We start from the raw sequence: 26,231 nt of genomic DNA, 5'->3' as shown, positions 1-26,231 counted from the left end.
GCTCTGTCAGGGTCTAACACAGCTTGGCTCTTGGGATTTCTCACTTTATCCCCAAGCTTTCTGTCTTACCAACAGGAGCTTCCTTGGCTTAGCAGCACCGTTTCTGATTTCATGTCAGCTTTTATAATTAGTGCTAGAATCTCTCTTCGGTTTTTCGTTCGTTTGTTTTTAGTGCAGGTTTTTGCTGGAGGCTCTCTCTGGAAGTTTATTTTTTCTTTTTCATTTTTTAGGATGCAAACTCCATATATTTCTTGAACCTCAACTTCAAGTATTTCTAGATCTTCTCTATGTCTGTGTCTCTACTGTCTTCAGTCCAGTTCTCTCTACCATCTGACTTCATTAATTTCTCTATTTGCCTATTTTGCATTAAAAACCTCAGTTTGGGTTGCTTATCTAGCTGTGCTATGTCAACTTTTAATCTCTCTGACCAGAGATGCCGTCAGTCGAGTCATCCATCATGCACTGTAGAACTAACTGTTTACAAAATCCAGTTCTCACATAGCTTCATTTGTAGCTGATTTTCTTTATTGTGTAGCTGATTTTCTTTATTGTTTGCTCTGATGTTAAGGAATAATTGGACCCAGCCATTTTTGTTATCTTCTGTTCAATGAGTTATTTGCAGGAAGTTAAGGTAGTGTTTGTTTCTGTGCGAGTAATAGAAGAATACCTGTTGTTACCCAAAAATGATTGTGACTCTAGCTGCATAGCCTATAGTCCTGCTTCTTTTGAATGTCTCACCAAAAAAAATTTAACTCAGACCAGTTCTGACTTCTTCATCGACACCTCTCCTCTATTTCTGTGTTTGCTTCAGTATGTATTTTCTAATTGTGACTGTTTTTCTACTGTCTGCCAATGCCAAGCATCCTACTTGGGCTGTAATCCCATGATTTGAAGTCCTCCAAGACCTTTTCCGGTTATTTACCATATCTGCGCAGATCCAAGACATCCATGAAAGCTAGAGAGAGCAGCTACCTTTGCTTTGTAGCATCCGGACATGTTCTTCCTGGGGTCTCCGTCGCTTCCTCCCATTGAAAAGGAGAGGCAATTGCATGGAAAGGGCTCTCGTCATTCTGGGCCAGCTGTAGCTCTCCCGAAATAGTGAGAAATTAAAAGTGCTTGCTAGTTCACCATCGCTGTTTTGAGTTCAAAATTCTGGAAGTTTGGTAACTCGCAAATTCCAAACCCAGCCTGGCAAATCGATCAGACTAGGTCCTTGGAAAAATCGTTACTGCTTCAGCTTGTCCATCCTCCTCTGTTGAGTGAGACTGCTTCTGTCGAGTGAGATATTAGAGGAGGGCTGCAAATGATACTTCTTCTGAGATCCTTTCCTCATTCTGAACCTAAGCAGTTTTATAGCAGTAATTTAATAAAGCCAGTCCCGTTGCTGCCAACCTTTCTGGATTTGGAAGGTGTTCTTTATATGTATGTCTTGCATGAAACTTAGTTTAGCTGCTTAGTACTTACATATTACTGGTTCTTATAGTTAGCATAAGGCACTGACTGCACGCATTTCCACATATGTGCACATTCACATCAGAAGGAAAAGACAACAACACACACTAACATTATATTTGTGCTGACAGCTATTAAAAAATCAGCACATGCATGAAAGCTTCTGAGTATGCACTTAATACACATTCCAGTCTATACAAATAAAATTATTTCCTACCCATACTTTATCTTAAGACCGAGTCAGTGATGAGTGGAAGGACATTAAAATGTGCAGTTTCCTGTGAAGACAGCTGCTGTGCTGGCATGAAGTTTAGCATCGAGCTGGCCTGTGCTACGTTCAGAGCTTCCCTGGTTTGCAGCAGCAGATCTGGACCTGAAGGTTTGCTACAGTAATTTACCAGGACCTGGCATCTGGGGAGGTTCAGTGCAGCCTTGAGCCACAATGGAAGTCAAAATTTGCAAGAATCACTCATGGCCCTATAAGCTTTTTTTTTTTAATAGCTTTTTCAGTTAGAAAAATTAAAATAGGCAGAGCTGGAGGAACATGAAGAAGTTCCTAAAAAAAAAAAAAAAAGCTATCTTCCTTCCAGTAAAAAATGTACATTTTTGTTGAGGAACCTTACCCCGCCACACACATCTTTTTCTTTGTGACATTGCTTTTAGGAGCACAATTTGAGCCTGTACGTTACTCCATTTCAAATTTGTTAAGTTAGATTTCAGATGCCATGAAGGAAGAGCAGATCCGTCCCAAATCGTGGCTCAGCATGGAATGGTTTAACACAGCTGGTTTAATAGCAAAGATCTGTTTTCAGAAGTCTGTATGTTCACGGCTCCCAGTGTCACTGTACAACGCCCCTGAAAACGTGGTCCTGAAAGAACTGTTATTCTCAGAGGAGAAAGCTTTCTGGATGAGATCAGAGATGAGATCCCCGAACTGAGAAAATAAAGTGCTTAGAGGCGTTACTGGGTTCACTTTTAGCTGTGGTACGAATAAGGCTTGTGCATTGCAGTAACCCCTGCTTTGAGGCATAAACCGAGCCCACACAGTGGAAAGTATAGGGATTTTTCTGTGTTATCTAAGGATAAGTTACTAGTAACGTTATCCCAGGTCATTGATCTGGGTCTGCCTCACTGTCACACATGGAGTATACATGGGAGTATTTTTGCATGTGGCTGTTAGGAATAAATTCATGTTCAAGTGGTGCCTTTTTTGCCTGTCTAATTTTAAAATGATTCACCTTTGCAGTTCATTAGAAGGTTAGGCTTTCTCCCCAGATGCACCTACTTAAGAGTGAAAGATTGCATCTCAGTCTTCATGAGGAAATAAACAGATCTGTTGGTACTCAGTATGGACAAATGATTACAGCTGGTCAGATTATCGCCTATGAAAAATTAATCTCCAGCATGTCTTTCATCCTTTCTTTTCTCCTGGGGAGAAAATCAAAGAAAGGGCTTTGAATTTTTATTAATGATTCATTACTCATAATTGATCAGTGAACAGTTTATGCAAATACACTTTGCAGACTGCTTGCTTTCGCTACTACTTGTTATGTCTGGATATTACTTTCCCATGAGAAGTAGAAGTGTGAACATTTGGATTATTGATATTTAATCATGGGAGAATAGTGCATATCAAATTTTAAACACTCAGATACAGAAATCATTTGCAATACGCTTGCTCACACTGAATTGTACCTTAATGGGGTTCTTGTTACATTAATAAGTTACTAGTTAAGATGAATGAGTAAATTGCCAGCTAGCTAGCTGATACTCGAAAGTGTTATTCTTTGAGGCCGGTTAACCAGTAGGCCTCGTGTGCCTGAGGACTTATTTTAATGTTTGATATACCTTAAGGAAAGATCCCTTTGCACAATGGAATTGTAAAGAGAGAGTTTATTTTCTTTCTTCTTCTTTCCTGCTCAATGCAAAGAAAGCATATTGGCCTGCTTTGTGAAGTTGGGAGGGAACTTTTGACTGATGGCAAGTGCTGTACAAGGACTTTTGTGACCAGTGGGTCTTCTGGTGGGGAAAAAAAGTAGTTGTTTTTAAGCTTCTGTGAATGTGGAGAGTCCGTATAGGCATGAGAGGCAGGGGATGTATTATCCCTGAGATGTGGATTCCTCCTTGTTGGCATGATTTAAATGCTGATGGGTAGACCTCTTGTTTAAACAATTTCTTTTAAAAATTATGCTGTAAACTCTCAACTGTAAAAGTAGAATAAATCTGATTTTACTAAAAGTTTGTGTCCAGATGAGACTAATTATGATGCATAGTTATCAGAAGTGTAGTTTCTACTCAGAGGCAGAGCTCGGAGGAACCTATAAAATCAAAATGTGTCATTCAGATTGATTTGAGTAACAGAATCCAAGACCACAAATATTTTTGTGCAAAAAGGGAATATTTTTTTCTAGATCTAGATAGTGAGCGAAGTTACCAATTGGACGTTCACTGAATTGCACATAAGGGAGAAACACACAGTGATATTTGAGAAATAAAAATGGATTGATTTATTCATTCAATTTTCTGTTCCACAAATGATAGTTGTTCGGGCACTGGCTAGGCACTCTGGTTTTTTTGTAAGAAACAGTCATTGCTCATGAACATGTAATGTGCCTCTGACAGCGGTAAAAATGAGTTGCTGAAGTGGTGAGAGTAGGTGTCTTGACTTAGAAATCTATAATTTATTACTGCCCTTCTAGCATTTACATTCCTGGCTTACCGGAGCACACTCCTGTGTAGGCAATTATACAAAAATTGAATTACTACAGAAGCATAGTTTAATGATGGCATCCATGTCCATTACAACAGGCTATCTCCTAATTTTATTTCATTTGCTTTAGTGGCATCCACTGTGTGATACAAAGATATTCACGCTGGAGGGACCGCGTACCTGAGGTTAGTGGTCTGTGGACCACGTCCTCTTCCAAAGATTTTACTAGGAGAGGATCAAAAAGCCAACAGGTAAACACTTGGTCTTGCGTGATGTGATTGTAAAAGTCAGCCCTTGCTCTTGACGCATGCTGGGTTTCACAGAGTTCAGAAAGTGTGTAATGTGGACCACTGGCAAATGAGTGCAAATGAATCATCTGCGGCGAGACAAAGCCAGACTGAGTGGCTCGTGTCGTCTGGAGAGCCCCAAACACACTGGAAAGGTACCTCATAACTTTGTCTCAGTGGGAGCTGACGGATGTGCTCAAGAGCAGAATGGGACCCTAAAGGTTTAATACATCAGCAATGATGTGTTTTAAGTTAAAGAAAAGCAAAACAAATATAGCTCCTTTTGCAAACGTTGGGTTTTGATGTGGGAAAACAGTGAGACCAATTAAGTTCAGTTCGCCTGCTAACATGAGAGATGACAATTACTCGCCTAACAACATGAATATGACTGAAAATGGTCTGTTCCCACAGCCTTAAATTCTGCACTTATAAACCCTTGGTGCTATTGTAATTCCGGCAAATGTCAGTTTAGAATAAACAATTGAATTCCTCTAAAATGTAAAAATGACATTTACCAAGGCAGTTGTTTTATGTGGAGGTGATATGGAATATCTCTAAAAGGTGAAAAATAGGATCTGAAGGAACTACTTTTAAATGTATGTGAAGAACCTCTCTGTATTGTTGTACTTTTTAATTGGATGAAAATAAATGAGCTGAAAAGATGAAAGGAACTTGTATAACATCTCACTTCAAAGGGCAGCTCTACTCCTGAGGAGTATTTAAAAACAGAAGAGAAAAGCAGCTTATTTGAGAAATGTACTTTCTCTGTGGATTCCATTTCACTTTTACCTGCTGCTTTAGAAACTAAGGGGCGACTTCTGCTTATTTGACCTAAATGGAGGTAGTACCCTGATAGGAAGGAGTGGAGTCTGGCTTACAGTGAAGTGCCTTCTGTGGTTCAGTTGTGCTTTGTATTGACTCAGCAATACTGTCAAACGAGCTCCTTTTTTTTTCTTTTTTTTTTGTTTTAACCCAAGTTTGAAATCTCTGGGCAGAGGAATTTGCACGTGTGCAGTGGCTCTGGATCTGGATTTATTTTGTGTGGGCAAATGCATTGAATAAAAGCAACTGGATTACTCTTCTGCCTGCTAACCAAGTCAGGCTTCCCAGCATCCGGAGGCAGTTGCTCCCACCCAGAATTAGGAAAAGCCGAGCCTTGTATGCTTTCCCATATGTAGAATAGCTCACGTCATACAGAATGTTTTGCAACCTCAGCTTTGTCTGATTGGTCTCAAAGAACGTTTTTGAACTCCTGACCTAAGTCAGTGCTGTCTAACTCCAGGGTGGTATTTTTGTGTTTGATCAAATTTTGCTGGATTTTAACTCCTCTCTTGAAACATGAACCGTTCTTTTATCCCGTAAGCACCTTATTTCCAATCACATCTGTCTGGGACATGACTTTTGTTGTCATATTTCCATGTAAAGGTGACTGGGTTAAGGAGAGGATGAATTCAGAACTGCCCAAGGATGTCACAGTTTCTTTCCTCAATACAGTTGCCTTGAAATGTGAGTTGACTGCTTTAGAAAATATCGTTTGGATGCAGAAGACTAACAGTGAAGTGTCACAACAACCAAGTGGACAAGGATTCAAGGAAGATGCCAAAATTGTGACCTCTCTCTGTAAGCAATAGTTTTCCCTGATGACTTGAAAGGAAATTTGTGCTTCTAGAAGAAGAGGTCTTGTGTGACTTGGAAAAGAAGAGCAGCTCATTGACTTCATCACTCCTTGATAGATTTTGGGTAGGCGGCTCTGTTTTTTGTTACGCCATGAGCTGTTTAACCAGTTTGCCAGATAGCAGGTTAATGTGAAATGCTTTCAGGCTTTCTAAACCCAATTAGCTAAGCAATATCATAAGAACTAGATAAGAGAGAGAAGCTTGTTGTTTCTTGGCTTGGTACTCTGCAGTATTATCCTTTGTAAGTCTCCTTGTACATCATCAACTGCAGAGACTCTTTACTACTTCAGGAAATGGCTTCTGGACTAGCATTCAAATGAACTTTGTCCTAAACTCATTACTGCAGCACTGAAACTGCCATTGAGCAGAGGAAACAATTTTTTTGAAGCATCAATTATGTCAAACGTAAAAGTAGCCATTGAAGTCATTGAAGTGTTTTGCAATGCAAGGAGCATGTTTGCTCTTATTGCTAAAATGCAGTTAAATGTTTTGGGAGAAAGCTCCCCACGCCCCAAAAGGGGAATAGCTACCCCTCATAGCAGCATGGTTTGCCTTGGCACTAAGTAAAATTGCCACAGCAGTTTAGGCTTCATTTGCTAAATACCAGAATTTATAGATGGTTCCTGTAAATTTCTCAGGGGATGAAGGACGCTCAATTGCATAGCTTCAAAAGCTGAAAATAGAGGGGCGATTACAGCTTTACCTGAAATTGCACATACGGTGTTCAGTAAATCTGGAGAATATACACGAGTCAAGTGCAGTGGCAGAAGTGTAAACACGCACAGTCTAGGTATAATGGCGTGTTAGCACTGCCTTTATCAGATGCGGAAAACTAAGTAATGTACAAATAGAGCGGTGCACATAAAAATACAAAATACTAGAGAGGAACATTGCAGAAATCCATATCTAAATTGTAAAAGGAGACTTGCCTGTATCTTTGTTTGCAGGCACTCAAGTTTGAACAAGTATTTTTATCATCATTTAAAAATTCTTTTAAGGCTTCTAGTTCTTGTAATGGAGCGTGCAGCAGACATGTTTTTATGATCAGAAAGAGTAAATAATACAGGTCTGACAAAACAATGCAGCATGTGTATGCTGCCACATTGATTGTGCTATTCTGGAGCATAATGTTTGACCAAAAAACCCACAATTCTATTTACTTTATTTTTTCTGAAAGGAAGGAAATTCCTAAGCTCTGGACTATTTCAGATCTTTAAACAGCATCACTGTTCACGCATCCCTTCTGTTGCTTAACCATGCATGTACTGCAGTTGTCTGCTTAGTCAATAATCACATCTAATGAGCAAAAATCCAATTTTAATTTCCCTTTTTACTATAGGTAAGATTCTGCCTTTGAACATCTCTGCTGCCACCTTTGTTCTTCTTGCAAGTGCTTTTCTCTTCCGGTGATGATAAGGTTGTTGAGAGTCGTGCAGTGTTCTGATGGGCTCAGTGCCAGCCTCTCTGCTCTGGTCTTTAATTCCCAGTGCTTTATTTGCTTTCCAAGCCTCCGCCAATAAATGGCCAGGGTAGATCAATTCCCCCTCATGGCTCCTTTCTGTAATCTCTCCTCGGCAGCCATGTGGGACTGCTGTGACATTTCCTGCAGCCTATGCAAATCTTTAATGCTTTTTTACATTTAATTTCAAAAGCGCTGTTAGGCTGTGCCTTCTCTTCCCCCTCTCCTCTGCAGCCCCAGTTTTCCTGGGTATCTGGATCCAGTATTGCTCCCTGAGGTGCTGGTCCACGGGTCTGTGTTGCCATTTCATGTCATGGGAAAATATTCCTGGTATTAGGTCTCTCTCACATCACTAGTGGCCATTTTAAATGTCATCACTGAAAACCAGGGAGGTTTGTTCTCTGAGGTTCAGGGTAAATGGACTTTGCCATTAATTATTATCAGACCAGATGCAGAAAATCCTGAGGAGGATTCTTTGGCCTATGTTGTGTTGGACTATGCAAACATAAATATCTCTTTTGGACCGTTCTTCCTTGTAGCAGTCCACTGCTTTTCCTCTTTCCTGTTGGCTTGTAATAATTGACTGCCTATTTCTGTCTTGTTTTGTCCGAGCTGAACATATAACCATATATACAATACTCTTAGATTATTTGTTTGTGTAGACCTTACTGAATATTTTTTGGAAGTTGTATATATTTTTCAGTTGATTCCCTGTCAGTGTCACTTGTGTGTTGTTTAAATTAGTTGATAACTGTAGAAAAACGAAATACAAGATAAGTAAGAAAAATCACTGTTGAAGTGAGAGAGCTGTTATACTATTCTGTTGAGGCTGATGTTATTAAAGAAAAAGTGTTTGAAGTCTGACATTTTTAACCTTTGAGCCTTTTTACAATGCATATTTAATTACAACACCAGAAGCTTTTTATGTGCATTAAGAAAAACGATACATCCAGCAAAAAATCTCCCCAATTTTCTCATGTATTATGTGTGCATGTAAAGCATTTTTGTCCACGAGTGCCTCTGCTGTGCTCCATGTTGTCAAGTACTTTGTCAACGTGGAAATTATCAGTTCTTTCTGAGGAAGATTCAAGGAATACCAACCATCTTTATGGTCAGAGTTTGATTTAAAACCTGACCCATTAGATTTCAGGTCATTTCTGACAGGTTTGTATCTGTCCTTAACTGTTACAGCTTTGGAGACGGCTCCCCCTTCTTAGAGACTTGCTCTGCTCTCAGTTTCAGCCTTGTGCGGCAGTGAGTTCGGTATATTTGCGCAGTACGCGCAAGTGTTTCCTCTGTGGGTTTTGGCTTCGTCAGCTGTCGGCGTTATTCTGCGTTCTCCTGTGTTGTCAAGCAGGGTGAATGGACTCCTTAAAATGCCAGGTGGACTCTGGTGCTCGCAGAGCCTTAAGGAAAACATACTTTGATGGCTTGCTTTCCCTTTTCTGCCCCCTTGAAATTCTCTTAGGCCCTATTTGGTGTTGGTGCTGGTAGCGGGTATACATTTGTGCTGTCTTTGTATAGCTGTATTGTTATAGGTCAGTTATTTCCTGCAGGAGCACATGGAGGGAGATTTGTTAGTGATCGTCCCCTTTGCTCCAGGTAAGGAAGATCTCTCTGTCGTCTAGCTTGGCTGTACTAGCTGTAATTGCTTTGGAGTGGGGCAGGCACAAAGCCTCCACCTGTCTGCTCACCTATTCCTGGCAACTTCTGACATGGGCAGCAGGTTACTTAGGACTTCATGACGTGGGCACAAGACGTAACCGTTACCCATTACCCTGCAAATCCAAAACTCACAAGTAGCCTGTGTAGGGGAAAACGTAACTTCCTCTGTGCAAGCTACTGTTCATATGAACATCTAGCTTTGAACAATATATTTTTACTTCAGAGGACCATACCAAACTGAAAGGTGAATCCATAAGGAAAGAGTTTCTGCTTTGCAAGTTAGTTTCACTGACTTTAAAATAATAACTCAAAAATTAGATTTAATGTCTGTAGTGTGGCTGCATGATTTGTTTACTGTGCTCATTTGTTCCATTCTTCAGGTTTGAAGACGGCACAGTCTCTTTTCTTGATATCATTGCTCTGAAACATGGATTTGATGTCCTGGAAAGACTCACAGGTCAGTTAACATAGCTCTAATACTAGAGTGATGTTCCAGATTTATACCCGGGGCGCAAGTCCAATCTTACATCCTATGGCTAAAATTTAATCTTCCGTCCTAGATTTACTGTCCGTGTTCACCAAGGTGAAGATCAGAGTCTTCAGTGTAACTGGTTTAGTCAGGTCTTGTATAGTGGATTATTTTAAGCTGCTTTGGAAGAAACAAACATCCAGACTGTTCTCCCCAAATATGCATGCAAGGCTTGTATATGTCAAGCACTTGTAGTGTGCTTCACATTCACAAAGATGCAGTAGGAAAATAGTAGTAGTAAGTAGCTGAGCTACATCCATTGAGGCTTGAAGCAGTAAGAGTTCCTGCTGTGCATGAGGACCTCCTTGACCTCCTGCAGAAAAGCTGTTTTGTAGCACGGATTTAGACAGGAGCCATGAAAGAGACTTCATAGTACACCCAAAAGCTTTTTGTTAAATAGGAAATCTACTTCCACTGTGTAGGTAACTATCTTTAAGCAGCAAACTTTCCAAACTATAACTTTTCACAGCAGTTTATATATGTCAGTATTTTGACACCCTGTAGTGGAAAGCAGCGTTACGGTTTGTCTTTTTTTCTCTATTTTATATAACCTACAGCTGCAAATTTCATGAAAATTTCCGTCTCGCTCCCTGAGAAAAGCACATGATTGTGAAATTTACGTAAAATTCCAGCCCCTCAGAGGTGCACAGTGAAAGGATGAGAGGCAACAGTCACAAGTTTCTACAAGGGTAATTCTGATGGGACATAAAGAAATACTTTTTCTGGGTGAGGGTATATACACACCAGAAGTGCCCAGAGAGGTAATCAACTCTCCATCCTTGGAGATGTTGAAAATTCATCTGAACGCAACCCTGAGCAATTTGTTCCAGCTTTGAAGTTAGCTCTGCTTTGAGCAGAAAGTTGGCCTAGGTGACCTCAAGAGGCCAAACCTAAATTACTCCCATGATTTTCTAACTACTTAAGGCTAATGCTTCTCCCTCCAGCAGAAGATACTGTAATGCAGCCTGGGCGATATGGAGCTGTGAAAAGTGGAGGACAGAGCCTTCCAGTTATTGCTTAGGGCATATCCAGGTAGCAGCCAGTTTGTGGCTAGATACATACAAAATATGTACATCTGAGATTCATAAACAAGCTTACAGCCTGCCATCTTGATCCCACCTCAGGATCTGTATCATCAGAACATGGAGTCGGTAATCTATGGGCATGAATTCAAGTGATCTCTCTTACCTAATCACCTGGGTAAAAGGAATTCATTTCAGTCGGTGACTTCCTTCACTGACATGATTTGGAACTAATCCTAGGGATGAATTTGGCTTATATTTATATGAGCCAAACATGAATCTCTACATTTTTATATGGCAGTTGCTTTTTAATGACGGTTGGCTTCACTGTTGCAGCAACACACCAATTACGTTTGGAAAAAATCCTACTTGTTCATTGAGAGACATGTCAGCTACAACAAAATGATACAGTCCTGTCTTCTGCTAGGAAAAGTAATTTCTGCCCTCCACTCTTGTGTCCTAGGTGATGGCAGAGCACAAACACATACCCCAGACAGTAGCTTTAGCTTCTGCTAGTAATTGAGAGAGCTATATTCTGATTATTCTGATATATAGTCTGATTATTTTATTAATAATATCTTTCTGTTACCCTTGTTCAGCTGTATGGAGCGTATAAAAATATGCCTGTGGATTATGGAATTGAAATTCCCCAGTCACACTAACTTCCGGAATCAGTGCAAACCAGGAGAAGGCCTCTGTTTGCAGTAGGCTTCCCTGGGAAGATGATTTCTGTGGCACATTTTCTGCCGTGACTTCACATCCCCAAGGCAAGGGCGAGTAGCCTGGGGTAGGAGGCCTGTGCTTGCTAGTTTGGGAGGGAGTCTTCTGACTGAGAAGCTCTTTTCAGGGGCTCCCTCTGTTCGAGTATCTTTGAAGCCCCTAGCAGGGAGGTAGAGGTGTAGTGCCCAGCATAATTGTGGGCTGGATCATAGTCTTCAAGCCAAAAGCTCCGTGTAAAGGGGGACACTAATGTGCCTTGGTGACTCCAGGATACCCTGTGGCTTGTCTGGCTCAACACCCCAAACCTATGCGCTGTCAGTGATGGCTGCATTGGGTCAGGGATATCTGTGAAAGGGGCAAGGGACTTGGACCAGAGAACCTCAGACCGCAGGGTGCGCAGGGAGGCTCAGCGTCCTCGGGGAGCGCACCAGACTGACAGAATATGTTCCTGGAGTCGGTGTCAGGGCCAGGTGCGTGCACAGTTAACATGTAAGGTCTGAACCTCCCTTCTCCAAAGGACTCTTCAATTCCTTATATTTAGGCATAAAGTGCATCATGACCCAAAAGTGGCTGGAGCCTAAAGAGACACTGACTGCGTGTACCTTTCAGGCTGGGTATAATTTCTAATTCATTGTCAGGATTTGTTTCAAGAATTCTAGTTTCTTCTTCCTCACAGAGCAAGAATGTTGTGGGGAGAGTTCTGTTAGCAACTTGACAACTCAGCTATTGATTTCCACATGAGCAAGGCCTCATCGACTTCGGTAGGAGTCTGACTGAGCCCCAAACAAGTAAGGATGTTTTGCTTTATGATGCTCTGCATGCGGACCAGGGATGAGAAACGAGCCTTTAGTATACATCCTTGCAATATAAATGCTTCCAAAGAATGTGCGATCTTAAACAAACAAGTTCCCCGATAAAGAGGGCTTACTACTTTGTTGGAGGTGTAGGAGCACTGCTGGGTGCCTGGGCAAAAAGGGAGAGTTTACGGTAACATCTTTTCCATTGCACTTCTCATCCATCTGAACCTTCTGGTGGTAGCTATTTCAGCTAAACAATTGAAAAATCTCTTAATACTAGACTGAGGGGAATACTGAGCCCTGAACCTGAATAAAGTGGATAGCAGTAGATGAAAGGGTAGAATAGAAGCATGAGTAAATAGTCTATTGAGACCTTTCAGTCTTTTATTATTACTTTAAATTTACCTTCTTGTCTTATAGAACTGATGAAATCCAAGGCAACTGAAGTGACTTGAAATAATCTGTCTGTTGAAAGGGTCCTCCACGGAACTGTTATGAGGGTGGAGAAGTTACCTTTAATTCTGGGCTTGATTCATTTATTGTTTAGGGTATTTTTATTTTTATTTTTTTAAGATTATTCTAAATCTGACTTGAAGTGATAACATACTTTCTCCAGTATCTGAAATGCATCAAATTTTATTTTCTCTAACTCTCATCAATACCCAGGCCTAACTGTTGCAGATAGCAAAGCAGATTTATTTATACTACTCTGAAGGGAGTGTGGTGAATTGTTATATTTGTTCATTAATAAAACCACATCTGACTGTATCAGCACCATATTTTTTACCAGTATGCTTGAATAAAATCATTGCGAGGCTTTTTATGGCACTCTCTATTGCATTCAAAAGAGCTGTGGGCTGCTGTCTTCCAGGGGCTAAAACACTTCTGTAGATGTCATAGATAGTTTAGTAAGTGTGCAAAGCATTGATGTCTGTTGTCTAATATATAACAGCATCTACATTGAATTAACCTCCCAGAGACACTTAAGAGTGTTTTTTGGTGGAGTGTTTTGATTAGTGTGTTTTAACTGTTACGATAACCTTTGTTTTTCCTGCTATCCTGTACTTTACAGGCTTGCATTTTGCTAGAAAGCAAGCCTTTTGAAGCTGAAAATTGTTAAGGGAAAAAAGTGGAGATGGCTTCAACGTTTTAAATTTAACCCTAAATTTTTAGTTTTTCATTTAAAAAATAATTTATTTTTCTTTTAATTTAAAAAATGTAGTTTTTCCGTAATACTAAAATGTAGAAGGGTAGACAGAGCGATGAAGAGAAAATAGACACTGGAAAAGTGAATGAGAATAAACCCATTCTGAGTTGAGGTTTGAGAAACTAGATATTTGCAAAAATGTTTTTGACAAATATTTGAATTTAAAAACTTCTGCACTGCTGGCATAGCTGAGGTGCTTTGGTGGTCTCTAGTTCTGTGAAAACTTCAGAGAGTGCAGTGCCATGCTGAAAAGCCAAAGTGCCAGTACTGCCTCTTTACATCCACAGGAGAACAGAGTAACTTACAGTAAGTCACGGGGCATAGGAAATTGAATTCTGCAAAAGGTTTTAATCCCTACACGATCCTTGGATTTTGCCCTAAATTCAAATTGGTCCTACACCATTATCTGTGTCCCCAGACGACTCAAACTTGTGTTCCAGATAGGTGGGAACTATCCACATCGCCCTTCGTGCTAAAACTTACCTGACTGTGATATGTGCAATGTGTGTGGACGTACATACATTTCTATGTGGTATACTTTTCTATTAGGACTTGAGTTCCTAATGTCCTAAACATTTAGTGTTTTAATTTCTGTAGAAGCTGAATGTACCTGTGTCCAGCAAGACCAATGCAATAACTGATTCAGTGCTTTGGAATTGCCCTTTTCCCCCCACTGCCCTTTTTTCCCCAGACTCCCTTGAGGCTTTCAGAGTTTTGCAACTTACTCAGCTTCTGTTGGAAGTACACTGTTGCTTTTGAACAGAGAGCATTGGCATTTGTCTCTATACAAAAAAGCTCATCGCATACTGGAGAAACACTTCATAATCCAGAATGACTCCAGATTTGGTGTTAGCCACTTCATTCATATTTCTTCCACTTCAGCTGTCACAGAATTTTCAGTGGCAAAATGCACTGTCAGATGTGGGTCGCTTCTGCATCTCACTTTCCTGTACATCCTGGAGTATGTCCTTTGCGTTCAGCCAACGCAACAAGTGATTCTTATGCTGGGTTTGAATAGCTTGGAGTGGAAACAAGCAAGATAAACCAAATGTTGTTGATGTTAATTTTGCTGTACTGTGTAGTAAAAGCCCTGCTCAAGTTCTTTTAGGATGGACTGGAGCTGGATTGCATCAGTGTAATGAGGAGGGAGACCACTAGTGGAAGGGAGATCAGGCTTTGATCGTTAAGCTCTGTTGTGAAAAGTAGAGATTTGTTTCTGAGTCTGATACCATCCCGATGAAGTCCTTGACCTGTCTCAACTTTAATTTAATGACAAGGCAAATTTCATGTTACATCATGATGCGTGTGTTTACTTCAGGCTTTTTCAGGGGACTTGTGTGCTGTGATTTTTAAGATAAACTTGACTTTAGCTGGTACATATTTTTACTAGTAAATATTTGTCAGTTTTACAAATGAAACCAAGGTACAACATTTGCAATTTTATTAGGAGGAGTAGTTTAATTATGATGTCTGTTCAGGAAACATGAATTACTTGCACAGCAAAATATATAATGGAAGAAATTGTGAAATGCAAACTGGCTCTCCTAAGGATGATGAATTAAAATTCCTTTTTAAAGTGACTGGATGCTTGATTAGTTGTTGGATAGTAGAGCTTGTGCTGGCTCTCATAAAGGCAATTATACCACACAACAGCCAAAGCAAAACACAGTGCTGGATGCTAAATGGTGGGGCTGATTTTGGTTTTTAACTTGGCCTTTGGGAGTTGGGACTTTTGAGTGATTTTTTGCTTTGCTTTTAGTTTTTACCTTCCTCTGAGATATCAAGGACTGGTTGCAACTAGTGATGGGACCTTGGGCAACCTGCTTTTAGTGGTACTGTACAGTTTCTCCTGTGTTATGTTTGAATGCTTAGGGCTATACAAATCATCTGACTTAGGGCCAGGAAAGAATTTTCTCTTGGTCAGATTGGCAAGGATTGCTGGGATTTTGTCTGTGCTCGCTGTGTAGCGCAAAGGTTGCGCTCGCTTCCTGCCATCATCTGGGCATTTCACCGAAGCTTGGAACACCTCTGGATGTTACTGCTTTCATCCTTGGTGCTCCTTTCATTCATAACTCTTATGAATTTGGGGTTTTTGTTTTAAAGCTCATAAGATCAAAGGAGGGCATTAAGACGTGTTTTCTGGCTTGTGATGTATGGGTATTTAGGAAGTGGATGCTCCATGTTGATTGAGTTTTTTGAAATCTTTCATTTTTTGGGGAAACTTCCATTGGTTTAAAAGAGAATGAATCACTGATGAAACTTCAGCTCTATTTTCTCTATGCCAGTCATTTGCCATAAGATGAACCTTAGCGTAAAAGAAACCTGAATTATCTGTACTAGAACCTTAATTTCACAGGTCACAATTAAGCCCTTCTGTGCTAACATGGGAATGGTGGTTGTGGGTTGTTGGGGTTTTTTTGTTAGAAAAAATATTTGACAAGTTGACAGTAAGGAGACGATACTCCATCCACACTCATATTTCTGGAAATCTGGATACACCAAAGAGCGGAGAGAGCATTTTAAATTTTGGCATCAGGAAGGAAAGTAACACTTCTGAATGTGAACTGAGTGTAAAAGAGCTTAAATCTGAAAGGTAGTCTGATCCCCAGATAATGACACTACTGGTATGTCAAAAGACATAAATCTCTTCTCTCTTTTTCTTATGGCTCATCAAGTGACTGATATGGTTTTTTAATTTCATTCCCAAGATGAATTTGGTTTAGAAAACAAACTGGAAAGGAAGTTATTTATTTACTTCTAATGGATCTTGCTGCTAGCATGTTACCTGTCAGTCCAGGTTTTCTTGGCTTTCTTTTTATGACTTCACTAATGCAAATAAGACATCATTTGTAGCCTTGAAAATACAGCAGAACAGCAAGAGCATGATTTCAGAAGCTATGAAAAAGCAACTTAGCAAAGAAATCCTACCATGGCTGCTTTTACAGGGTTTAATCTACTTATAAGGTTTATTTCTGGAAAAGAAATGCTTTTATGTTTTGTTTTGTTTTTTATGGGGATTTGTTGATATTGATGTAGATTGCATTCACAAACAGCCTAATTTGTGAAGAGGCCTAGGGCAGGACCAAAAAATTCAGGGTCTTTCCTCAAACCTGTTAAGATAACACAGGAAGAAGTATTACAGCCCAAAATGTCTTGGATTTTTTTTTTTTTTTTTGCATAATACAACTTATCCTAGAGAGAAAAATATGCTTCTTAGGAACTAAGAGAAGGGAAAAATGTATCTGTTATAAGCTGAGCCGGTGAAGAAAAAGTGCAGCACAGCTGACAGAAGATATACTCTTTGCAAGAGCTAATTGTTCTGTGTTCAGACAAAAGGAGTTAGCAAGACATTCTGCAGTGATGGCATTTGATGGCTTCCAGTGTCATAACAAGCCAGAGATTTGCAGCAGAGCCTCTTCATACTTGGGAGATTTCTGGAAAGAGGAAAGCTGGGGCCACTAATAGCTGGGGGAGCACCGCGTGTGCTGTTGCACTGACGGTGGCACGCCAAGGCAAGAAATGGCAGGGAACATCAGCATACAACACTGGCAGGTTTTTCACTCAGCCGGAGATACTGAGCTCTTGAGGTGTGCTGCTGCTGAGCATTTCTCCTTTGACGGGAGTATGTAGGTTACAGGTCCCTAAATATCAAAGACTGCAGGAGAATCTTGAGGCGTTTTTGTGTTGGGGGCCCTCGTGTATTTCCACAGAAAAGGATGCTGGAATCACTGATATCATTTTTATCACCAAGGAAGCTTTAACCACCCTGTCAGCACCAGAAGGGTTTCTTATATGCCATTTAGTGTGGCCTGTGTTTGCCTTTCCTCTTCCATCCATCTCTAAGTATATATTTAATCCCTAGGTGAAGAGTGGATTATGCATGTGTCCTAGTAGTTACGCTTTGGTAGTGTAGATCAGGAATTCCTTCCGAAGGTGTTGGAACCCCCCGGTGTAAAACTGCTCTGAGTAAGATCACAGCATGCACTTTGTTTTTAGGTATGATTTATGCACCTTCATCTAAATGTTGGTTAAGCAATTCCAGGAAAAAAAAAAAACACAGGGCTGACTGAAATAGAAAGAATAATATTTTCATGGGGAATATGACAGGTGTTGAAGTTGTTATCATCCTTAATTGTGTTGTGTTGTCTTTACTAAAGCCAACAGAAATGCCTTGAAGTCCTCTTGCAGAGAACCATTATTCTTGATCCTGAGGAACGGCAAAGTGCATTCCTGCGTTGGTGGTTCCCAGACACAGGCTTTAGGATAGGAATATTGTCATTTGTTGCACATCTTGTCTCTTCTCTGTCTCTGCTAATCCTTTTTCCCCTACCCTAATTGTTTACCGTAATAATGCGAAGGTCCTCACTGAGCTAGGGTAGCTATAAATCAGAGCTGTTAATGAGCTTGTAAGGGCAGAGTTTGTCCCTGTTGTGGTGGTTCAGTTTCTTCAAGAGAGTTGGCAGTCGTCTTTGCCTAGAACGTTAACCGGAATGATAAAATCCGGGCACTGCTGTTTATCGCTGAAGTCGGGAGAGGTGTACAACTGGGAAGGCAAGATGGGAGAATCTTTAATAAATTGCCGTGATGAATCTGTTTTCAAGTTACTTAGTTCAAAATAAACCATTGTGTCACTAACCAAAGAGAGTGATTTTTTTGCAGCAGCAGCAGTAAAGTAAATCACTGAAAAATCGGTATATTTTTTGATTGCACTGTATATGAATCCGATTTATCCTTGAGTTAAACTGTGCAGGCTCCTTCCTACTTGAATCATCCCTTTCCTAAGGTTTTACTAACAGGAGCGCTAATTGTACAGCCTAGCTTTCTTGCAATGCCATAGCAATTCTGTGTGCCTTATGTACTGGACACAGGATAGTACAAGGAAGGTGTATGTTTTTTCTACCTTACATCAGATGACTGCTTTGAGACTAATTCCTGACCGACTGATCAGCCATGAAATTTCACTTGAGTTTTAGTAAATCACGTAGATACTAATCTTCAGGGGAGCAGGGAGCTAGGTAACTGAGCATGTTTCCGGATCAGGGTTTAGTCTCTGGATGGGACTGATCTCCTCCTGGCTGCACCTACATCTGACTTGACTGTCAAACTCTCATTGTAATTAGTGGAAGGAGAGAATACTTCACCAGCGCGATCCTGCTGACCTATTTTGGAAATTCAGGACAAGATGAGTTACAGCATAGCAATAACTATTCTTACTGTCTGCTAAGAGATAAGCTTAGTGCAGGATAGGGACTTTTTGGGCTTCTAGGTGAGCTCCCTGCTAGTGATCCCTTTTGGACTAGAAATCTGAACTGTCACATTAGCTGAGGTGTTTTTTTCCTTGTCTTTCCCTAGGATCTGGGGTTTGTGTTGGGCAGGGCAGGTTGTACAGTTCTCTTGGGTGGAATAAGCTAATAAAGCAGAAGAGGGAGTACATTGGAAGTATCCTGAGGAGTGGGAAGCCTCAGCAAGAGTTTTTCTGTTTGTGAAAGCCTCATCTGTCTATTACTGTATGCGTGATTTCTGATTTGCAACATATATTTCATGCTCCAGATCCAAGCTTATTCAGATAGATTGTGCTTTCTCTGTGAGGGAAAGGATCACGTTCTGACAGCACAAAAACTGTCTTGCAAAGGCAAAAAAAAAAATCTATCTCCAGGGAGAATGCCCCTTTTATGGAAGAACAGTGAAAAAAAAAGTCTCATGTGAAGAGCGTATATGTACATCTGACTTCAGAAGTCTGTGATCATTTTCATTTTCAAATTACTGGTTAAAGCTGATAAGAAGGAAAGCTCAGTAGGTTCTTCTGCATCAAAAGAAGCTGTTGTTGGGCCTGTTGTTAATTTATTAGGAAAGACACGCTCAGCGGAGCACATATTTGCTAATGGCTGTAGATGGGATTAAAATGATTTAAAGAATCAGTATTACAAAATGAGCAAGTAGGTGGAACATTTGCATGCAACTGGTTGAAAATGCAGCCAAGCACATGCAATGCGTTTGGAAGGCAAGTCTGAATGAACGGCTGGGGCCCAGCTTTGTGCTGTCGGTAGAGAATCTATTCCCAATTCTGCCTGAGGTAGCACTGCGAAATCTGCCATTTACATAGATGAAGTGGGAGAAATTATTGTAGCCTACATCAAGAGAGAAAGAGTATAAGGCCCTGCTCTTTAATAAAGGTTGTAGAAATATTAACAGCAGACAAAGTAGTGGAGCTGTGATACTCTGGTTCCTAGGCGGGTCCAGCGTTACCTACACATGGCAAAAGGATATTGTGGAGAAGAACCGCTTTCTGTCTTCAGTATCTTTGTCCCTAGGAGATAATTTTCTGGGTCAGATATAGTTAGGATGTGAAGGAATTGCCCGCTTCACTACCAAGCTGTCATTATGCTAAGGGATACAGCACCTATAAATGTCTGTGGGACTATATTTTTAAAAGGAGTGAGGGTTTTAGAAGCAGACTGTATATCACGAGTGCAGACCTTCCAAAGACTTTTGCTGCCTAAATCTATTGAAGGATCAGAGACCCTATTATTCTTGGAATACCTTTTAAAAATAGGAAAATATAAAAAATGAGTGCAGTTTTTTTTCTTAAAACCTGCATTAGAAATGCTCAAATATTGTTTCTGTACAGATATTTTTAAAGTACCAGCTAAAAACTGGAACTGAGAGGGAAATGGGAAATGAAATTGCTTGTAAATTAATTGCATTAAATTCTAAACAATGTATTATATTGCTAATTGACTTTTATTATATCTTGATATTGCTAACAAGGAAATAAAGTGTTATGTTGTGGATGTGGCATGTATTTCACACCTGGAAAATAAATCTTGCTACGGTGATGAAATAGATGTAATTATTTGAAAAATAGGAGCACTCCGTGATTAGAGAATGGATCGGTGCTTTGGCGTTTGCAGAAGGGGGTCTCGCTGGAGCAGGGCGCACGCACTTTGGCCATCCTTCAGCAGATGCCACAGTTCCATTCTCATGCATGGTGGGGACCACGGCAAGGATTACACTGTTCCATTTATTACATTTTTAATTTCCTAACTAACTGGATCCAGCTGCTTCAGCCCTTCATGCAACACGGAGATTTTTATGCTAAATCCAAAGGGACTAAATTAAAGCCAAAGAAAATTTGCATATTGTGTAAAACTGTACTTGTTCAGCAGATCCAGATTATATGGTGCTAATCACAAACACTAGATAAAGTAAATCCTCTTGAAGTCACCCTGAGGTTAAGTCAACTGCTTTACACTCTTTGACACATACCCATGAAATATGTAATCAAGTCGGTCTGACGTCCTCTCCTAATTACATGTGTATATTTTAAGCAGATGCTTTTCCAGCTGATCTGTGCCTTTTGAGATCTTTTCTTCATTATTAATCAGAAAATCGCACTGTATGTTAACGGCGAGTGCCAATTACGAGAAAATAATATTAGTTTCTCTGCTTAGAAGCTGTGCTTTTGCAAATAAGACCACTGCCAAATAACATGTAGATATGAAGAAAATGTAGGAATCTCTGAATGTTACCCATCAGGGCCATAACTATTCTACCATGTGCTGTGCTATTTTAGTTTAAAACTAAAATTTATTCTTTCACATACTGATTTGTAATTTGAGGGAAAATATTAAGTAAAGAAAATTCTCTGTTGGAAGTAGGAATGGACTGTTTGTTTTCACAAAAGCCAGAATTTAAATGATAAAAATACTTTTCCCTCAAGACTCTACATTTTGTTTAACTTACTGTCAAGACTATTAATACGTAAGCTGAGCCTTTTGTGAATTCTTCTTACTCAGTGAGATAATATCAGGAGAAAAAATGAATATTTAATTAACTTGGGAGTCACTGAGTTTTAAGTAAAACCCATTTTTATTGCGCCTATGTAAGTACAGTCTTCAGAAATTGCTAGTGACCTAGTTGATTTTACTCCTACTCTTAAGTTTAAGGATGCACGCTGCCACTATAACTTCTCATGTGTCCTGCAGTGTGTTTCACAGAGACATCTACTGGCAGAATTTTAACTAGCATTCTCCTCCTCCGGTCCTCAAATGCCATTTCTTTCACCTGTGAAGGAAGACCTTCTAAGATAAGAAGGAGTAGTTTGCGTTTTAGATATACTGGGGCATTAAATCTACTGTTTGAGAAGAATCTTTAAGTAGCGTATCAACAGATGCAAAAATGATAAAGGCAAAAAAAATCTTCCTGTTGCATCATTAAGGTTACTTCTTGTTGAACTATTCCACTGCTTCTAGTGGGGAGGTATGTATTAGGGGAGATGAGGATAAAGGAGTTCATGATCCATTGTAGACGAACCGAGCTGCAAAGCACCTAATAGTCCTAGTTAGTCTCCACTGCCTTTGATTCAGTCAATATAGAATAAAAAGAAATTACGGGATTTAATGAGCAGAGCTCATTACCTGCTACATGGATTGGGTTCTTGTCTGATGTTTATTCCATTCTGGCAGTTCATCTTTTTGATAAACATCTGCCTCAGCTGTCACCTTTGCTGAGTTTTTAGTGGCTCTCAGTGCCTAGGTTCTAGATATGATTTAAACAGTTATGTTTTAGTTGTGTTAGTTGTGGTTTAAACACAGAGGTTGTCAGCGGTGGAGTGAATAAATGTCCTACGTTAGCATAGTCAGAGAAGGCAGCAATCTGCTTTAAGCTTTGGTGCCCACGCGGTGCAGCTGCCTGCAGAAGTCCTCAAGAGTCTTTGAATAGCCCTGCCTCTTCCCGCATGGATCGAAATTTTGATACTCCCCTAAGAGGCATCCACGTACATTGGGATTAATATAGGCTTATGGAAGTGGAAAAGCTGAATTAAAAAAACCCAGATAGTTATCTCACCCCAACAAAAGGTCATAAAATATTTAAAAATCAATCTTTGCGGTTTTGAGTCACCTGTGGATTCAGGACGCAAAGAAGCAGCTCATGCACCTGGTTGGACCCGGCATATTTCCTCATGTTTTCTACTGGTAAAGTACGTTTTTAAAAGTGCCTGTCTTTTAATGTTTGTTTTTCAAGTGACAGTTGAATCATTTTTTAAAAAGATGAGTCTTTTTTGTAAGAGGCCTGCAATAGCAGTGGAATTTTTCAAATCAGCTTTATTGAAGTCATATGTCACTGTTCTCTGAAGTAAATGTTCACTGACCTTATTTCGATGCAGTTGGTGTGCCATATTCCTAAACCTATCGGTCTACTGTGTGCATCTGGAAGGAGAGAGAGAGGCTTATTTTTTGCTCTCACATCCCAGGGGCAATTTCAGACCCCAGTTCAGCTTGGAGGAGTTTCTACTCTAGGTTTGTTTTCGTTTGTAGTGGCCCTTTCAGGTTTGTTATGCTTTCACATCTTTGTGCCTACCCTCACCTAATTCAAGACCAAGGCATCCACTCTCCCATATTACTTCCCATTCATGCACGTTTTCATCCACGTCCTGATTTGCATGCAAATAAAATGTGATTGGGAAAAGGAACTCCGCTTGTGTACAGCTTGAATGCTAAATATTGCATTTCTATGACAGCTGGAAAAATACTATTGTAACTTTTTTCCTTTCCTTTCTTTCCATTTTCTTTCCCCTTTCTTCTCCCTGCCTTTTTTTTTTTTTACTTAAATAGCGTGTAAATATTTTGTTAAAGCATCTTACAGAGCATGCTCTACTATACTGAGTTCAACATTGCAACCTTGAAATTGGCAATTGATTGTTGCTTACGCTCTTTGAGCATGACTGTGTTGTCTCAAGTTGATGCTGAAGTTTCAGTTTCATTATTGTTTTGACCGACAGTTGTTACTTTTGTAACCATTCTTAATTGAAACTCTAGCACACTAGAATTTCTGCCTAGTTTCTCCTTTGAAACATAAACTTCCACAGCAGATGGAACTTGAGCTACCTTCCTACTGCTTGCTTCATAAGATTTTAAGGCAGTCATAAAAAATGTATTTTGTACAGTCTAATGTCAATGATATTCTCACAAGTATCAACAAAAAATGGTGCTGAGTAGGGAAAATTCTGCCATAAGATAGTATTTGAGTAAAAGCTACATTAAGCTCTACAAATAAGGCTGTAGAGAGGTAATAACAACAGTCCATGAGCCAGATTAGATGCTCTCTTGAAGGATATGGACTGAATGAACAGATTCCTAATTTCAATAAATTTTATCCTTAACAGCACAAATCACAAGGATTTAGAGAGATCAGATCTCCACTCACAAATTTTCTCGGCTTGACTGTGTCAGTTAGAGGACAGCCATTTTTTTACGATAGAGTAATGTTGGCAGAATATGTTTTCAGTTATATGTAGTTATTTCACTAAGCAAACCAGACTGACCTATAGGTGCAAAAGCTGGTGTAAGCCTGTCTATACTAGAAAGTTTCTGATACCATATGCACACTGCCAAAACTTTTAAGTAATTAGATGCTGTTTGTTCCTGGGAGTCTAACAGCACAATTCCGTGTTTCAAGCATACTCTGCGTCAGGGCAAAATGAGTGTGAAAATGCCACATTTCTGACATGGCAGCATGCTACACCTAAATAATTACAGGACAACACAAGGCAGCAAATATTCATGATCCTATGGGGAGTCCTCACCTGGTATAAACTGTCATAGTTTCCTGATGCTGGTATGGCTATGATAGTTGACACCATCTGGGTTGGACTAGATGATCTCTGGAGGTCCCTTCCAACCTCAACCATTCTGTGATTCTGTGGCCTGAGGAGCCCCTAAATCATTGGCCAGGAGCTTGGGGATGCCATTGGAAAAGCTGCCATTTATAAATAGGTATGAGAAACATCTTCAGGTACTAAAACGTAACATCCCAACTAGCTTTTATCTCCATGGACATCACTAGGAGTTCATATCATTAAAAAACCCTTGTCCTAGAAAGTAAAAGGCAAGCTGGGAGGTCAGAATTATTGAACTGTTTCTATAAAAACTTCTTCATAAATTCCAGCAATACTCTAGAGTGATATAATTTTCTTTCACAGAATCACAGAATGGTTGAGGTTGGAAGGGACCTCTGGAGATCATCTAGTCCAACCTCCCTGCTCAAGCAGGGTCCTCTGGAGCATATTTCCCAGGATCACATCCAGGTGGGTTTGAATATCTCCAGGGAAGGAGACTCCACAACCTCTCGGGGCAACCTGTTCCAGTACTCAGTCACTGTCAGCTCACCCTTCCATACATTATAAAGAAGAATTAGAGTAAATTGGTTCTAGATGAGCGGCAAGATGACAGAGTAGATTAGATACTCACAGGTATGTTGTGTTTGAGCCTGTTTTGGACAGAGGAGGATGTTTGTTTTGAAAGGTTTATCTTTCAATATAGATTCCATAATCACAAAAAAGTTTATTTTCCTTCTTGTGAATAGATGATAAGCAATGAAACCCAGCTCTTAACTAGCAGAGAGCTTGGGCACAAGTGTGAATACGTTGTTTTCTGAAAGTGTATCAAAAATTACGTTATGCGCGCATTCTGCTTACCATCGTAATGGACGACCTCTAAAAGCAGAGGCTTGAATTTCATATCTATATCTTCTAAAAAGTATGAGGAAAGAGACAGACCCAAAGGTATGTCAGAGACGTAAAATCCCTTGTAATTCTAGATTAAGATGATAAGGGTAGAGAACAGAAGTTGTGTGGAATTTCTTGGAGAATGACATGGCAAGTACTCAAGTGCCATCCTGTAAATCAGTTGTTTCTTCTAATCCAAAATAGTTGATGCAGTCCTGATTACCTCATTGCAAAAGTAATTCTGTGGAACTGGAGGGTGCTCAGAGATGAGCAGCAGGAACGTTCAGAGGCACAAAAAAGTACTCTCACGAGCAGAGTCTGAACCTGTTGATTGCATACCTTAGTGACACGAACAAGAGGAAACACAGTGAGGTCATGAGCTTTTGGTTTCCCTGTTTTAGAGTATGGATTGCAGGGCACATTCAGTTAAAACGGGACTAATTTCCATTTAAGCTAATCTTGAATGATTAGAGTTAGAGCAAATTACTCTCCATCTTTCTGCTGTGGAGTTGGCTGCTGCCAGAGCCAGGGCACTGCATAGTTCTCGCAATAGTTTCTCTGTTGCATGTGGTGAAATAGGCTGGAGTTTCAGCTGTGCCTCCTGTCCTTTGAAGAAGCGGAGGACCAGGTGGTTGTTGCCACTTGACAATGAAGCTTCCCCAAGCACTAGATGGAAAAGGAGAGAGAGGGGATTAGAAAACCTTAGCCCTCTTTCTTCTGATTATAGGGCATAATTAAAGACTCATTCTGCTTTACACAAGCAGGGTAAGTTGAGAGACAACCTCCCTGTGCCTTCTCATCCCTACAAGAAGGCAGGGGACATGTCGTGCCTCTTGATATCTGCTCTTCTGCAGTAAAGGGAGAGATCTCACAAAGAGACGGAAGGACAAATTAATGAATGCGTGTGAGACACTCAAGGCCTGATCCTGCTTCTGTTATAGCAACTAGTTGTCTTTTATTACAGACTAGAATAGGAATAAGTTATAACAGAGCGACTGTGCCTTGTCGCTCTGACATTATAATAAAACATGCCTTGCCCAGTGGGTAGAAAACAGATTAAGAACTGGGGTATCTGTGTTCCTAGCTTAGCTATTACCTTGGTACGTTGCTTTGAGGAAACTAGTGGAGTTTATGATTCTTTACTCCTTTCCTCACTCATGTAGAAAAATAAGTGTTGACTTACCTATATAAATTGCTTTGA

At 40.1% G+C, this 26,231-nt stretch overlaps 1 protein-coding gene across 5 annotated transcripts in view; it reads left to right on the top strand.

Annotated features, from left to right (window-relative positions):
• MOCOS (molybdenum cofactor sulfurase) overlaps positions 1 to 26,231 on the top strand; it is a 250,951-nt gene that overhangs the window by 119,255 nt on the left and 105,465 nt on the right. For all 5 annotated transcript variants that reach the window (XM_068936213.1, XM_009676755.2, XM_068936214.1 and 2 more), the window contains one exon: positions 9,630 to 9,706. In XM_068936213.1, the coding sequence (XP_068792314.1) occupies positions 9,630 to 9,706 (77 nt within the window). The remainder of the gene's footprint in view (positions 1 to 9,629; positions 9,707 to 26,231) is intronic.

Source organism: Struthio camelus, chromosome 2 (assembly GCF_040807025.1).
Source record: "Struthio camelus isolate bStrCam1 chromosome 2, bStrCam1.hap1, whole genome shotgun sequence".
In the NCBI taxonomy this organism is placed as follows: domain Eukaryota; kingdom Metazoa; phylum Chordata; class Aves; order Struthioniformes; family Struthionidae; genus Struthio; species Struthio camelus.
The sequence above is the reverse complement of the archived record's forward strand: the minus strand, read 5'-3'. Positions and strand labels throughout refer to the sequence as shown.